Source organism: Hibiscus syriacus, unplaced genomic scaffold (genome assembly GCF_006381635.1).
Source record: "Hibiscus syriacus cultivar Baekdansim isolate YM2019G1 unplaced genomic scaffold, ASM638163v2 tig00111095_pilon, whole genome shotgun sequence".
NCBI classification, from domain to species: Eukaryota; Viridiplantae; Streptophyta; class Magnoliopsida; order Malvales; family Malvaceae; genus Hibiscus; species Hibiscus syriacus.
Genome location: NW_024062980.1, coordinates 12,421,529 through 12,438,339, shown reverse-complemented (window position 1 = coordinate 12,438,339; position 16,811 = coordinate 12,421,529). Strand labels below are relative to the sequence as shown.

Here is a 16,811-nt window from a genome sequence, read left to right as displayed (position 1 = left end):
TTTAAATGGTCTCAAATCATATGGAGAGATCATTTCAAACGAAAAGCTTGTGAAGAAGTTAGTTTACTCACTTCTAAAATCGTGGCAATTAAAGAAAATGACAATCATTGAGGCTAAAAACTAAAGTCTTTAACTCTTGAAGAGCTAATTGGTTCCCTCCTCGCTCATAAAATAATGCTTGAAGATGAGGTGGACCTCGATAAGATTGATGAGACACCAAAGGAGAAGGAGAAAAAGAAAAACATTAGAGTTACTCTCAAATCCACAAAAGATGAGAGTGATTCGGATGAAGATGATGATGACGAGGAAATGACATTGTTTGTCAAACAGTTCAGAAAAATGATGAGTCCTTACAGAGGAAGAAAATTCAAACGAAATGAAGGATTCAAAAATGAACCAAAAGAGAATGACCCGATCATTTGCTATGAATGCAAAAAGCCAGGGCATGTCAAATATGATTGCCCACAATTGAAGAGAAAGGGTCATTCAAAGAATAAGCACAAGGCTCATGTGGCTACATGGAGCGATGAAGAAGGTTTCGATGAAGAGGAACAAGAAGTAGCAAACTTGTGCTTGATGGTATTCGAGGAAGATTCTAAGGTAACCTCTAACTCATTTGATTTAGATGATTTATTCTATGATGAGTTATTAGAGGATTATAATGGGTTGGCTTCGGATTATGAGAAATTGTTTTTAAAATATAAAAATGATATTTCAAAATTGAAAAATGAAAATAAACTCATATCCAAAACCAACAACGATCTTGAAAGTAAAATCAAAGATTTGCAAATCAAACTAGAAGAGTTTGAAAAGAAAATTTTGGATTTGCAAAATTTACTTTCAAAGGTCAATGATGATCATCAAAAGAAAATTGATGATCTTAAAGCTTCTTTTGATAAAGTTGGAACAAAACATTTTGAAAAATGAGAAAATTCAAAAACCAACTTTTTTATAAAATGTTTTAAAAACTACAATCATAGAGGTCCTCAAAGAACCTCTAATAGAAAAATCATTAGAAGTATATGGGTTCCTAAAGGACTCATTACTACTAAAGATAAGAATATCCTACACAAATGGATTCCTAAGGGGACTAGGATTTTGGAAACTAATGAATATGGACCCAAAAGAATTTGGGTACCAAAAATCAAAAATTAATCTATATTTGTAGGAAAAGGAGCATTGCTACAAGGCACGGGAAACAAATTCAAATTCATAGTACCTTGATAGTGGATGCTTGAGACACATGACCGGAGACAAAAGCCTGTTCATTGAGCTTGAAGGTAAAAATGGAGGAGAAGTTACCTTTGGTGATTATTCAAAAGATCACATTGAAAGTATATAGGTAATACCCCTTCCATACAAATTAAGAATGTTTTATATGTGAATGGATTAAAGCATAATCTTTTGAGTATTAGTCAATTTTGTGGTAAGGGATTCAATGTCATGTTTGAAACAAATGGTTGTAAAGTTATTGACATTGCATCTAATCATATTATGCTTGTTGGTCATAGAATAGGAAACATTTACATGGTGCATTTAGATTCTATAGATATGACAAATTTATGCCTAGTTGCTAAGGATGAGCATGATAGTTGGTTATGGCATAGGAGACTAGGACATGCTAGTATGAGTGTTTTGAAACGGCTAATTCAAGGAGATTTAGTGAGGGTTGCCTAAACTAAAATTTGATAATGATAAAAACTGTGATGCTTGTGCTAAAGGAAAACAAAAGGGAGTTTCTTTTTGACGTATCAACTAGTAGAGTATTACAATTGATCCATATAGATCTTTTTGAGCCAACTAGGACTACTAGCTTGGGTGGAAAACAATATGCATTTGTCTTGGTAGATGATTATTCTAGATATACTTGGGTTCTATTTTTAAGTACTAAAGATGAAGCATTAGAACATTTCATCACGTTTTCAAAAGTAATCCAAAACGAAAAAGGTTACTCTATCACTAGTGTTAGGAGTGATCACGGAACTGAATTTTAAAATCTTGGATTTACTGAGTTTTGTAATTCTAATGGTATTAGCCATAATTTTTCAGCACCTAGAACCCCTCAACAAAATGGAGTTGTTAAGAGGAAAAATTGAACTTTAGAGGAAATGGCTAGAACCATGCTTTGTGAAAATAATTTGCCAAAATATTTTTGGGCGGAAGCCACAAATACCGCTTGTTATGTTGTAAATCGAGTAATGATTAGGCCAATTTTAAAGAAAACTCCATATGAAATTGTCAAAAATAAAAAGCCTAACATTAGCTATTTTCATCCTTTAGATGTAAATGTTTTGTTTTAAACAACGGTAAAGAAAACCTTGGCAAATTTGATGCTAAAAGTGATGAAGTAATTTTTCTGGGTTATTCCTTAAATTCTAAAGCTTATCGAGTATTTAATAAAAAGAACTTTAGTTGTAGAAGAGTCTATTCATGTTGTTTTCGATGATAATCCCCTTCCGAGGAAGGATTCTTGTGTTGATGATGATATAGGTATTATGCAAGCAAATAACGTTAGACATGACGTTGGAGAATCATCATCAAAAGAAGAAACAAAAGATGAGGAAACTCATGATCCTCTCGAGAATCCAACTATTGAAGAAAGGGAAGTATCTTATCCAAGAGAGTACAACTATGTCAAGGATGGTGAAATTATAGGTGATCCATCCAAAGGGGTAACTACTCGATCATCTCTTAGAAATATTTGTAATTATGTTGCATTTATTTCATGCATAGAGCCTAAGAATATTAAAGAAGTATTAAAAGATGAACATTGGATTATGGCTATTCAAGAAAAGTTAAATCAATTTGAGAGAAGTAAAGTATGGACATTAGTTGAAAGGTATAGTAATAAATCTACTGTAGGTACTAGATATGTATTTAGGAATATGCTTGATGAAAGTGGTAATATAGTGAGAAACAAGGCTAGACTTGTTGCTCAAGGGTATACTCAAGAAGAAGGCATAGACTATGATGAAACATACGCTCCCGTAGCTAGGATGGAAGCAATTAGAATGTTATTAGCATTTGCATGTTTTCACGAATTCAAATTATATCAAATGGATGTTAAAAGTACATTTTTAAATGGTTTTATAAAAGAAGAAGTGTATGTGGAACAACCTCCAGGTTTTGAAGATTCAAAATTTCTAAATCATGTTCTTAAATTGAAAAAAGCGCTTTATGGTTTAAAACAAGCTCCTAGAGCTTGGTATGAAAGATTGTCAAACTTTTTAATCGAAAAGGGTTTTCAAAATAGAAGGTTGACACTACATTGTTTTTAAAGCATAAAGGTAAAGATTTATTAGTAGTTCAAATTTATGTTGATGATATAATATTTGGTTCTACTAATGATGTTCTTTGCCAAGAATTTTCTAAGCTAATGCAAAGTGAATTCGAGATGAGCATGATAGGGGAGCTCTCATTTTTCTTGGGACTCCAAATCAAGCAAAGAAAAGATGGCATCTTCATCAATCAAGCTAAGTACGTCAAAGATATGCTCAAGAAGTTTGGACTGGAAAATGGGAAACCACATAACACACCAATTAGCTCATCAACAAAGGTTGACATAGATGAAAGAGGTAAATGTGTGGATGTTAAATTATATAGGTCAATGATTGGCTCTTAGCTTTATTTAACCGCAAGTAGACTGGATATTATGTTTAGTGTTTGCTTATGTGCCATATTTCAATCATATCCTAAGGAATCACATTTACTAGTTGTTAAGAGAATCTTTAGATACCTTAAGGACACTCCTAGTTTAGGACTTTGGTATCCTAGAGACTCTAGCTTTAGCTTGCATGCCTTCTCTGATGCTGATTATGGATGATGCAAATTAGATAGGAAAAGCACCTCCGGTACTTTCCAATTCCTTGGAAATATGTTGATTTATTGGTTTTCAAAGAAACAAAATTGTGTTGCATTTTCTACCACTGAAGCGAAATACATTTCAGCCGGTAGTTGTTATGCACAAGTTTTATAGATGAAACAATAACTTTTTGATTATGGAATTGAAGTAGGTACCATTCCTATCAAGTGTGACAATACTAGTGTTATTTGTCTCACTAAAAAATACCATCCAACACTCTAGAACTAAACATATTGAAATTAGACATCACTTCATTAGAGACCATGTCGCTAAGGAAGATGTAGTTCTAGAATTTGTTGATACTTTGCACCAATTAGCGGACATTTTTACTAAACCTTTAAACAAAGAAAGATTTTGGACACTTAGAAGAGAATTAGGTTTAACTGACCTGTCTTAACTTAGTGTTTAAATTAATTTTAGCACTTTTAAGAATAAATGAAAATTGCTTATATTAATAATAATTTTTTATTGCATTCTTTGCTATTAGTTAGGGGGAGTTTATGTTCTTTGGTGAAAATTAACTTTATGTTCAAATGTAGTTTAAGGATTAATTTGATTGATTGAACATGATTAATTTTCAATATATGAGTTGCCAATACCACTAGAGCTAATTAATTTAGCATTTTGAGTGTTTAAAACGGATTTTTGACATTTTTGTACTTAATGCATCGATACACTTAATAGTGCATCGATGCATCCCTTTGAATGTGCATCGGTACACCATGAAGGTGCACCGATGCACTCCTTGAATGTGAATCGATGCACAAAGCCATGCATCGATGCATCCATCGGGTTTTGGGTTTAAAAGGCTTATTTTCTTATTTGTTTCAAACCCTAAAACTAAACTCTCTCCAGCCATTCACCTCTCTCCCTCTCTAAATTCTCTTGTTTCTCAAAATCAACAAAAAATAATCGGAATCTTCAAGCTTTTCATCTTCATATCCTGCTAACATCACTAAATCGTGCAAAACAACTTCTCATTCTCATCAATCCGAAATTTTCAAGGTATTTTTCTAAAAACCTCTATTTTATTATATTTTGATTTTAGAACTAGTTTAGATTAGTTCTAGGATGAACATTATATCGGGCATTGATTGTTTGGTAATTAGAAACTAGATTTTACAACAAATTTCATCAAAAACACACAATATTTCAAATTTTTATTTGAAATTCGAAATAAAAAAAATCGAAAATATTTTGATTTATTTAGATATTTTTGACTCAATTATGTTGTTTTTCATGAAAACTATACATATTATGATTTTTCAAAAATTATTTTCAAATAGTTTTCAAAACCTTACCCATTAGGATTTAGTTTAGAGAACCTTGAATTATTGCGGACTCAATTGAGTTTTGGGATTGATTAAATTGCATACATGTGTTTTTCAAATTGCAGGTTACATCCCTTATTCTAATTCCTTAAACCATGTCAAATCCTAAACACCCTAGGACCTCTTCTAGTCGTTCTACCCGACCTTCTAGTCCCGTTCCTCCTCAACCCTCAAATCTTATAGGATCCTATTTTAATATGCCTGAATGTCGTATAGAAGAATTGTAGCATAGGTACATGATTCTTCCCAATCTTATAGAATCCGGGAAGAACGTATTCCTTCTGTTCAAGCCATGATTGATATTGACTTCGAATACCTTCCTATTCTCAAAACATGGAAGTTTGATAAACTGTTTTCACTAAAACCTATCGTCTATCATCAGTTAGTCCGCATTTTCTATTCTAATGCGGTATGTATTCAAAACCATACTCAATATGGAACTATAGCAATCAGATCCTACCTTTTAGGACAATATATTCATATTGACTCCGAGTCTATTGCTAGGTATTTTGGGCTAGATGATAATGGGTTATATAATGAGAAAGAAACTATGGAATATCCCTATGTTCCAATTACTAGTGTTAGTACTCTACAATCTCATCACGATCGTTTTCTTCATTTGATGATCTCTTGGTGGTTTAGACTATCTGGAGGTAGGTACTCTACTCTTCGTAGTAGGGATTTATGGTGGATGCACTGTATCAAGAATAAGAATAAAATAAATTTGTCACACATTATATTTAGTGAGCTAGTGGATACCATAAACATTATTCCTTCACCGGCACAGGCTGCAGATGATGATCCCGAGCTTCAAGGATTATTTCAAGACATTGATGATCCCGACAATGCACCGGCACCACAAGAGGATCAAGTGCCTCTATATTTTCGTTCGTTTTTGGAGACATTTGATCTACGGTTTGCTTCCATTGAGTCCTATTCGACTGCTAACAACGCAATGGTGAATCATCGCTTAGACACTTTAGAAGCTCAACAAATGGAGTTTCAACGGCAGATTCTTGCACGTATAGATGCTCTTTCTCTTGAGATGCAAGCATGATTTCCTCCTTCTCCCGATCCCTCTATGGACGAGTAGACATTGATTTGCTTTTGTTTTTGGATCAACATAGAACTTTTCTTGTTAAAACATTTTGAATGCTTTTGGGATTGTTTTCCTTTGATTGTTGGATGATTGAATATTTTGGATTTATATTTTGGTTACTTTGGATGTTAAATCTTAATATATATATGTTTGGTTTGAATTTTCTTTTTGATATTTATACTTAATTTTGCATCATTCGGCATATATGACCAATTATCCATTACATGTTTATGAATATTGATTATGAAAACTAATGGCTAATCTCTCTTCTGATTGTGATCTTAGCAGCTTAAACTTTAAAATTAATGAATCAATTGGCTAAGTTTTTCAAATTCTTGATTACAGTCATTTTCACGTCTTTTTTATTTAACAAAAAGGGGGAGAAGATGTGTTTTAGTAAGGGGGAGTAATTTTTCAAAATTGATTTCAAAAATAATTTTCAAAATTGATTTCAAAAATAATTTTCAAATCTTAAAATTACACAAATGTTTTTGTTATATCAAAAATGAGGAGATTGTTAAAAACATTTTGATGTTTCGATATAACAAATTAAGTATAAATGAATTTTAAGATTTTACAAATGATTTTCTAAGTATATTTGATTTAATTACTCGAATATCAAATTATTACTCAAAGTCTTTCAAGATCAATTTCAAACCTTACTAAATGTGTAAAATTGTGTTTTATACTTAATATATTTTTGAAAAAAATTTCACAAAGTATTTTGAACCAAAATCAAGCCTAAAATTAATTTTTCAAATGAATGCACCGATGCACCAATCCATGCATCAATGCACCAATGAATAAATTGAACATCGAATGCATTGTATGCATCGATCCACATACCATGCATCGATGCACTCAGGTTTCTATGAAAGCATCGAATGCATTTCATGCATCGATGCACTCATGCTATTTTGAAACATCGAATGCAGTTCATGCATCGATGCACTCTTAGTGTACCGATGCACCTTGTGTATGCATCGATGCACTGACGCTCCCAACTGATTTTATTAATTGTTTTCACACTAAATCGTTGTGCAATTACTTTCAATTTTCTGCAAAAGCTTCCATCAAAATTTTAATTGCCAATTTACCCCCCTCTTGGCCGATTCCATCAATCGATTAACTCAACAAACCTTGAAGTACTTACTTAGCAAAAAAGAGGCGAAATCACGACTAATCTGTTGGATCTTAATCCTCCAAGAGTTTGATTTGGAAAATAAGGATAAGAAAGGATGTGAGAACTTGGTGGCCAATCACTTATGTCAGCTTCCAATCTCTACAGTTGATCCTCCCATTCGTGAGGAATTCCCAGAGAAAAGCTTGATGATCGCGCAGAAGTCAATGCCTTGGTTCACAGATATAGTTAACTACTTAGCTACAAGTAAATTACCATTTGATTTGACGAGAGCTGAAGTAAACTGTATTAAAAGATAATTTTGTTTCTTCATTTGGGATGTTCCGTATCTTTGGAAGCATTGTTCAGACCAGATAATTCGACGATGTGTTCCTGAAAGTGAGGTGAGCTCAATTTTAAATTTTTGTCATTCTTATTCATGTGGTGGGCAATTCGGACCGAAGCGAGCTACTCATAAAATTTTGGAATGCGGATTCTTTTGGCCTCATATTTTCCAAGATGCTTACTTATTTTGCAAATCCTGTGATAATTGCCAACGTGCAGGTAATTTGAGTTGGAAAACCGAAATACCTCTTAATCCTATTCATATATGCAAAATATTTGATGTTTGGGGAGTTAACTATATGGGTCCTTTTGTTTCTTCATTCGACAATTGTTATATAATTCTTACGGTAACTATGTTTCGAAGTGGATAGAAGCTAAAGCCACTCGAAACAACGATGCCAAAACTACTATTCAATTTCTAAAGAATTGTATCTTTTCCAGGTTTGGTACATCAAGAGCGATAATAAGCGACCACGGCACATACTTCATCAATTGGGTAATTGATGCGCTTATGAAAAGGCGTGGAGCAAATCACAAGATTGTCACAATTTATCATCCGCAAACGAACGGACAAACATAAATTTCAAACCGTGAAGTAAAGACAATTCTTGAGAAAATAGTCAAGCCAAATCGCAAGGATTAGAGCCTGAAATTGATTAATGATTTGTGGGCTTATCGAATTGCATATAAAGGACCTATCGACATGTCGCCATATCGCCTTCTATTCGGTAAGCCATGTCATTTACCTGTCGAGCTAGAACACAAGGTATATTGGGTTATAAAGTAATGCAATATGGAGTTAGAAGCGGTTGACAAAACATGAAAGTTAAATATACAGGATCTTGAGGAAATCTAGAGAGATGCTTACGACAACGCCAGAATATATAAGGACAGAACAAAAGAATTCTATGATCAGAAAATTGTTTTTAAATATTTTTCTGTCGGATAAAAAGTTCTTCTTTTTAATTCAAAGTTAAAACTTTTTACATGTAAACTTCAATCGAAGTGGAGCGGACCTTACACAGTAACTGAATTTTTTTCTCATGGCGCAGTCGAACTTAAAGATGGTTCGGGTACTCGATTTAAAGTCAATGGACACAGGATTTAACTATATTTTATGAATAGCCAAGCTTGCTTAGTTGAAGATCTCGACTTAGAAGAAACTGTAGTCTGAATCAGGTCATCGAGCTAACGACGTTAAACAAAAGAGCTTTGTGGGAGGCAATTCCGTTACATTTTTTATTTTTATTTTTATTTCTATTTTTATTTCGATTAAGCATGTTTTATTTAATTTTTGTTATTATTTTGCAGGAACTGAATATTTTTAATCGAACTTAAACGATGAAGATTTAAGAAATTCTCATTCGAACAGTGCCAATTTCTGAACCTACAGAGCAATGTACAGTCACGCAAAGCAGTGAAAACAATTATCCCAGTCGTGTGCACCGTTTCATTAAACGGAGCACGTTAGCATTCCCCTTAGAAGAGACCGGCACACATTAGCAAAACCCAAAAAAATTCTCCCCTTTTTTGTTATCTTTCTACCGCCCCACTCCCCAATCATCTCTTCTTTTTCCTTTCCTTTAGACCGTAGACCCCACCATTCCTATCCCTATCTCCTTTTTACATTTAAACTCCCTTTATCCTCATTAAAAAAAGAAAAACAAAACCAATTTGAATCCAATTCTAACACCTCACGTACGACCAAGGTAAAAAAACCCCACACCTCTTCCTCTTCTTCAAAACAATTATTTCCTTCCCCAAAAACACCATTGTTCCTTCCTCCTCTTACCATCGCAGGCCTACTCCACTTTTGCTAACGTTTTTTTCATGCCATCTGCTTCTCTCTACTCCACGATGGTTCATACAAGAAACCAACCGAAAAACGCCAACGCTCCTCTGCCCACCGTTATTGGAGGACGTCGCCGCTCCAATGCGCCGGCTTTCGTCGAGTTGCCCAGTGATTTCGCCAAGCTTCAACATCACCATACCATTCAAATTTTACAACGACCGCCTCCCTACGCCCTGGGCCAAACACCTCTCACCGCTCCCAATCTCCATCATTCCACTCAATGCCGACAGTAGGAACGTCATCATCTCATCCATAACCAACGGCTTCCCGTCGTATTCGATGCATTCGGCAGCGTCGGACGACGCTCCAAAGGTAAACTCTAGTCCTGTTTCAGTTCAACTTTTTCTACTGCACCATCTGATTTATGGTTTTATAGAGGACTATACTACTGACTTTCCACCCCCATATCCATCTCCTACGACGTCGATCTCTCGGTAGCAACCTGGGTGTCATGCTTCACTGACCCATTCCCCTAGCCCAGGTGATGCCCCTACTTCTGACTGTCCACCGCCTGCCCACGAAAATTTTGAGCGCAACTGAAGGGGTCGGTCGTACGCTGTCCCTGCCGAAGAAACTCTACATGGGTACTTGTAATTTTCGGACGGCGAATTGGTACGTTTTGAGTCAGTAAGACATCGTCCTTTCCGTGTAGGTAAATATATTCTGACTCAAACTTTAGAAACTTTACATTTACGCGAGTCTGACCATACGTATTTTGCTACTATTTGTTGGACTTTATATCTGACGATTAACTGTGGAACGTTTTATGAACTTGTTTTTGATTTTTACACCACTTTTAATTTTTCGTCAAATCGTCTTCTTAATGTTAATTCGCCCGATGTCGTTACATTCCGACTATGTAGAAGTTATTTTTCAATATCTATATTGGAGTTTAATCTTGCTATGAGGTTCGTGATGGATGTCACGAATCATGCGTATTTGGCTGCTTTACTTGAGATTCCGTAGGATTTCGATGCCGATGTGGCCTATGAGACTCTCACTGGCTTATCTGGCCATACGATTAACGCTCGCTCGACTCGAGCTCATCTTATCCACGACAATTATTTCGGGCGAAATGACTCGTCTTCCTCCTTGAGCCGAGTTGAACTATTATTCGTATGGTGCATATCAGTCGGCCAGCGGGTGAACTTGGGATTTTGGTTTGCTCGGGCCTTTGAGATCGTTATTCGATCCAATCGCCCACTTATCATTGGCTCTTACATTACTCATTTAGTCTCTTGCATCGCTAATTTTGACGTTACACTGTTTATTTATGCTTTTTCTATACATGCTTTGGATGAGTGATGCTTGGATTTGATGGGCCTACTTGCTAGAAACCCGAGCGCACCATACTTCGTTCCAATGGGTGTCCTCAGTCCTCGCCGTAAACAAGTCTTCTTTCGTCAAAATGCACCACAACCGCCACCTGCAGTACCTCGCCTGGATATGCAGACTCAAATGGATGATAAAGTCTACAACCACCACTAGTAGAAAAAACCCCTTTAATGACGTGCATTGCACGTCATCTATGGGTGCGTATGACACACATTTTCCTGTCGTTGAAGCCACCGACATGAATTTAAGATGACGTGCATTTATGACGTTCATTGAGCGTCATTGAAGCCCCCGTCATAAATTTATGACACGTATGTATGACTTACATTGCGTGTCATTGAAGCACACGCCATTAAAAAAATGACACACATTCGTGTGTCATGATTGTATTTCATAAATTATTGTTATATATATATATTGTAGATTGACAAATAATCAAACTAAATCACATTTAATGCCTCATAATACTAAATATATATATCATATTATATATAAGCAATCCATTTGCATACAATATATTCACATTAAGTTACAAACATAATATTCATCACCTATGGCTATTTGAAAACAAAAAACCAAGAATGTTCTCAGATTATCACAAGAAGATACTAACAGATTATAAGATATTAGATGCAACTCCTCTAGCTTCTTCTGCAATTTTGAAGTTGCTTCTTCATAGTCGAGAACTCTTGAAACAGGCTGCGAATGAGCATTGGCTTCAACTGAACTAGTAGGAATATCAGGTGCACCAGATGTTCCCGAACCCTTCCCAAAATTAGAGCTGATCACCTTTGGTTTCCACTCCTTTTTTGAACCAACTGCTGATGACATATAGGCATTAATACTTTTCATATATTAATCAAGCATCAACTATCTTCAGGTGAGAACATAAAGTAGTCCAAACATTTGTAAAGAGCAAACATTTTCATTTATGGTTATCAAGTCATCACTCATCACTAAGTAATATGAAAAGAACGAAAAATCAAGTAAATTTGTGGTAAAGGTATCTTAAGCTTTAAAAGCTTTACTTTTCATTTCTCACAGTAACACTGTTATTTAAGGGGATAAGTCTATTTACATATGGGTAATTCACCCATCCTTCTCGGTTATAATGATGATTTTCATTCAAACTTGCTATTGAATTCTATTTCGCTCAGAGGAAAAGGTGATTGATATCCATTTACCAAAATTAGTTATAGATTCCAATGATTATAAGAGTAACATAGTGGGTCTGAACTCTGAACATCCTTAATCAATCAAACAAAGGAGGGCATTGAACTAAACTTTCCTGGTCTAAGTGACTTTAGATAAATCCCATCTCTAACAAATAACGAACATATCTTGATATCTAGGTTAGATCGAAACAACTTAAGCATCCATGTACAGTCCAGCAAAAAGCCAAAATTCAGCTTTTTTCTGGGTGTATCAGAAGGATTATAGCACAAAATCCACAATATTTCTCTAGATTTACCCAATTAAGCCATAAAACCAATAAAACACCATCTAAGTTTTATCAGCAATTACCAATATATAGAAAAGTTACAAAACAGTATTGATTTGGAAACTGAAAAGTTAAATAGTAATTCATTCTACCTGCAGGTTTCTTTGATTTGGATCCAATAAATCTGTTATTTGCTCATTGTATATCTGCAAAAGAAAATTGCAAATGAAGTTATAAGGAACAAGAATAGTACAACGCTAAGCAGTCCAATTATGTCAAACTAAGAATCAAAATAATTCAATTATGTTTATCAGCATGCTTAATTCACAACTTCTAAACGGGAAATATAGTACAACTCAAATACCCACCTTGGCACATATAACTCCAATTACAATCCCTCTAAGGTGGGAAAGACGGACAATAATGCATAAAGTATGGAAACATGAATTACTCAATCGCACTGATTTAGCAAATTAGATTACTAAATTACATACCGATCAGCTGGTAACCACAGAAGTCACATATAAGTTAAATGTCCTCGGGAATAGACTATTAATAGTAATTTAACTTTGAAATAGGTTGTGATGCTATAAGCATGAAAAATAGAATACAAAAAGGATATCATAAAGGCAAAAACAAGAAATTCATAGACCAGTTAAAAGCATAGCAGCATAGCCTCAAACAAAGGGAACTAATTAACAACACAGAAAATATTAGAAACAAAAGGCATATTGACAGTGGAACTTACATTTTATTAAAGAACGTTTCCAATAATACTGAGAATTAAGCTTATTGATTACAAATAATAATGCATTAATGCTTACCTTTGGGACAGGAACTTCCCATGTTGCCACTGCCTTCAAGTCTAAAAAATAAAATTAACAACCAAAAAATTCAATGAGAATAGACTCTAACCAATTGACTAGAGAGCCACTGACTAATAAAAACTAACATACCATGGTTGCAAAAGTCAATGCCAGAGAGAAGACCCTCCACCCATATAGTTTCTTCTTTTTTCGATGTGGAAATTGTTCCATTGACTTTTTATCATTCTCATGACCCTCAAATCCTGATATAAACCCAAAATAAATAAAAATATTTAACCTCAGCTCCATGTTAATACAGTAAACTTTCACCTGTGAAAGCAAATAAAAGGAAAGATCCAGGCACAAAAGTGGTAAGAACTAAAGTGTAACCTCACTTTTTCCATCAATTTCATTAACAGGCTCTCCACTTAGTCCACTATGATTGATGGTCACCTCAGAACTTCTTTCAATTGGACAGGTTGTCTCTGTATCTTCTTGAATTTGGGGAAATACATAAGAATGTGGAAGAGGAAGGTTCAGAGCACGAGACCAAAATATAGAATTCGCCCTATTATTACAAAAATCACGCAGTATTAACCACCAAAGTTCGAAGTGCAAGGAATGTCATCATATCATAGTCAGTCTCCTTCATTGTCCCCACCCACCCCATTTTGAGATAGAATAAGAAAGAGTTCATTTTGAGGAGATCCATACCAAAGGAAATCTTCAAAGCATACCTCACTGCAAAAGAAACATTAACAACAATTCATAATTGGGAAAAAGGAAAATAAACACACTTGATTCCTACTTTATTCGATGTAATTAATACCGACCTTTCTGAAACTCCATCAAGAGAAATAAGTTTCTTCACCAAACCCTTCACTTTATCTTCGTACACATAAATCAAATCCTTTTTCTATAAAACAATTACAATAACTTTCATCATCATGGGTAGTCAAATTACATGCATTTCATCTTCAAGAGAATGTTAAACTATATACTTATATTTACCCGCAATTCAGTTGCTCTATACAAGATTGTTCCTCTCAATTCCAGCATCTCATCATCGGTAAACCATAACGGATTCCCAAAAGTGGTGGGAAGCATATCAAGATAACTGAACCAGTCTTTAAATCCACATAAATAATAAATAAAAGAAAACTAAAAGAAAACAATCAAATATGTTAAATATATACGGTTTCCACGAAGAATTCTTTCGGAGACGTTCCACAGTAAGAAATAAAATCATTAAAAACCTATCATCAACTTCTCCTTCTTGAAACATCGCTCTACACTCTGCTCTAATTAAAGGATCTTGCAAATTTATCAAATTCAACTTTGTATTCTGTCAGGTCTACTTGGACTAAATAGCTCTAATGAACAAATCGAAAAATTTAATAGAAAATCACACAGTAGCAACTATAAATGCAGTATGGACAGAGGACTTAATGAAATGCTCTATTTGAACTAGAGATGTTACTAGTTCGACAATGTTTCTATCATACTCCCAAGTTGTCCTGGCCTCAAATACCTCCCAGCAGCAAATTTGATCTTCCAGAACAAATATTAAAGATTTTAATCAGCGAAGAAAAATAAATTTAAAGGAAAATTCTTGAGAGGAAATGGCAATATACCTCAAAACATCTTCACAACTGATCCAACTTTCCTCTGACTATACCCTAACAAAAAGGTTAGGAAAAATGAACAAAAATCAGCACACTTTTAGTATATTTGCACCTCTGGTAGAACTCACTTCCCTTAAAATTCAATAAAAAATCCAATGGGAAGGAAAGTGCCCTACCTTCCCATTCTTTCTCAAACCTTTGTGAAAACAGAGCCAGAGTAAGACCTAAGGTATTGGGTTTGACACCAAAAGAAAGTTCAAATAGCTGTAGAAATAACTATGAACAATGCAGGGCCACTCTAAAAGTTAATCGTCCCAAAAAAACAAAATGAATGCATAAACAACTACAAAGTTCTTTCACATGCAACATATTACATAAAAAACATCCATTGGTTCCCAGGGCTTTTCAAGGCCGTTCCAGTAGCTAAAGCATGTCATAATGGAGTAAATCCTAGGATAAAAATTAATAGAGAATTAAGCTGGGAGTCTACCCACCGCATACATGCACTCATTGATAAGAAAATCTTCAAGTTCACTAACATTGGTGACATCTAACTCCAGCATTAGTTGATCATATGGTAATACCTGGTCAATATATTTAAATGGTAAATGAACTTGATGTAACCAACATTTACAACCTATAGTGCCATTGTCAGACAAAGGGTATATCCATTTCAGTTAGAAAGTGGAATAAAACAATTCAGAAAGGCATTAAAATTTTTCAAGATATTCTAAAGACTTGGTTTCTTCACGTTACGAAGTCAAAGTGGCACGTTCAATGAATATAAAAATAACTATAACCACTACAATAGAACAAGGCTGACAACTATAGCATATTTAGATGATCAAATGCCCTCTTAACTCAACTCCAATACCTTGTTCGTCTCAGCAAGTGTAAGGACAGTGAGTTGCTTTAACTTGAGAACTTGATCAGGGACCAGTTGAGGAAGGCTGCCACTATTGCCTAACCAAATAGTTTAAGCAGCCAGAGTTGGTCACATTATGATGTGAATAATAACTATAACAACAATCAAAGACAGAAATAATCAAGTGGATTAATTAAGTGAAAGGTAAAATTTAGAAGAGTAAAATTGGTAATCTTGAAGAGATTTACACGGTAGTGACAAATGTTTACTACTAATGATCTTCAAATTATCTCGAATAGAAAAAATAGGGGTACAAGTTAAACAAGTGTATTGAAAACATCATAAACTTGTCACAAACAATAAAATACAGGTTTTCCAGCTTACTCTTGTAATCTCTCCATGTGCCATGGGCAAACAACCGAAGCACCTCCAGGTACATCGAGTTTTCAGTTCCGACAAGCTGTAAATGTATATAGGTTTCTTATAAATTACAAGTAAACTAAAGCATCAAACCGAAAGTGAAGCAATGAATAAAACTAAAACACCAGACTATATTGACAGAAAAAGATACATGAAGAAATGTTATTAATCTATGTGCAACAAAAAATAACTGATGGCGGCTTTTATTTCTCAGATTAAGGAAAGTAGGGGAAAGAAAATAAAAGAAACTGATAACGGAATAGGTCTTTACCTCAGCGATGGTGGGCAGGGCAAGAATCTCGGAGAAGGCGAAGAGTGAAAGATGAGACGTCGCTTCGACGATAACGGAAACAAGGGTCGTCCCCTTCTGAGCCGACACTTGCTTAACGAAGTGATCGATGAACTCGACTTGCTTTTGCTTGATATCCATCTTAAAAACTTGAACCCTCAACCACAAATCAGGGTGGGGGAAAGAAAAAGGAAATGAAAATAATTTGAAGAATGTTACTGAAAACAAAACAAAAAACATGGAGAGAGAAGCTTTCAGGAAAATAAAGAAAGCAAGTTAGGGTTTTGGCGTTGGAGAGAAAATGAGAGAATGAAAGGAGTGCAAAACATTAGCCGTGAACTGATTATGAGGGGAAGAAGCGGGAAAGGATGAAAATAATGGGGGGAAATTAAAAGACGACTTTTACAGATGACACACAATT

At 34.7% G+C, this 16,811-nt stretch overlaps 1 protein-coding gene and 1 pseudogene across 1 annotated transcript; both read right to left on the bottom strand.

The window, feature by feature from the left end:
- Window positions 1–13,040: 13,040 nt before the first annotated feature.
- On the bottom strand, window positions 13,041–14,512 carry LOC120152897 (the record flags this gene model as incomplete). The annotated part of the gene is made up of 8 exons (XM_039164991.1): window positions 13,041–13,076; window positions 13,210–13,242; window positions 13,342–13,521; window positions 13,582–13,759; window positions 13,906–13,932; window positions 14,025–14,107; window positions 14,203–14,308; window positions 14,388–14,512. Coding segments are annotated over 8 exons (768 nt in total), but the record flags the coding sequence as incomplete, so codon positions are not given.
- A 158-nt stretch (window positions 14,513–14,670) lies between these two features.
- On the bottom strand, window positions 14,671–16,531 carry LOC120152696 (annotated as a pseudogene).
- Between the last annotated feature and the right edge of the window lie 280 nt (window positions 16,532–16,811).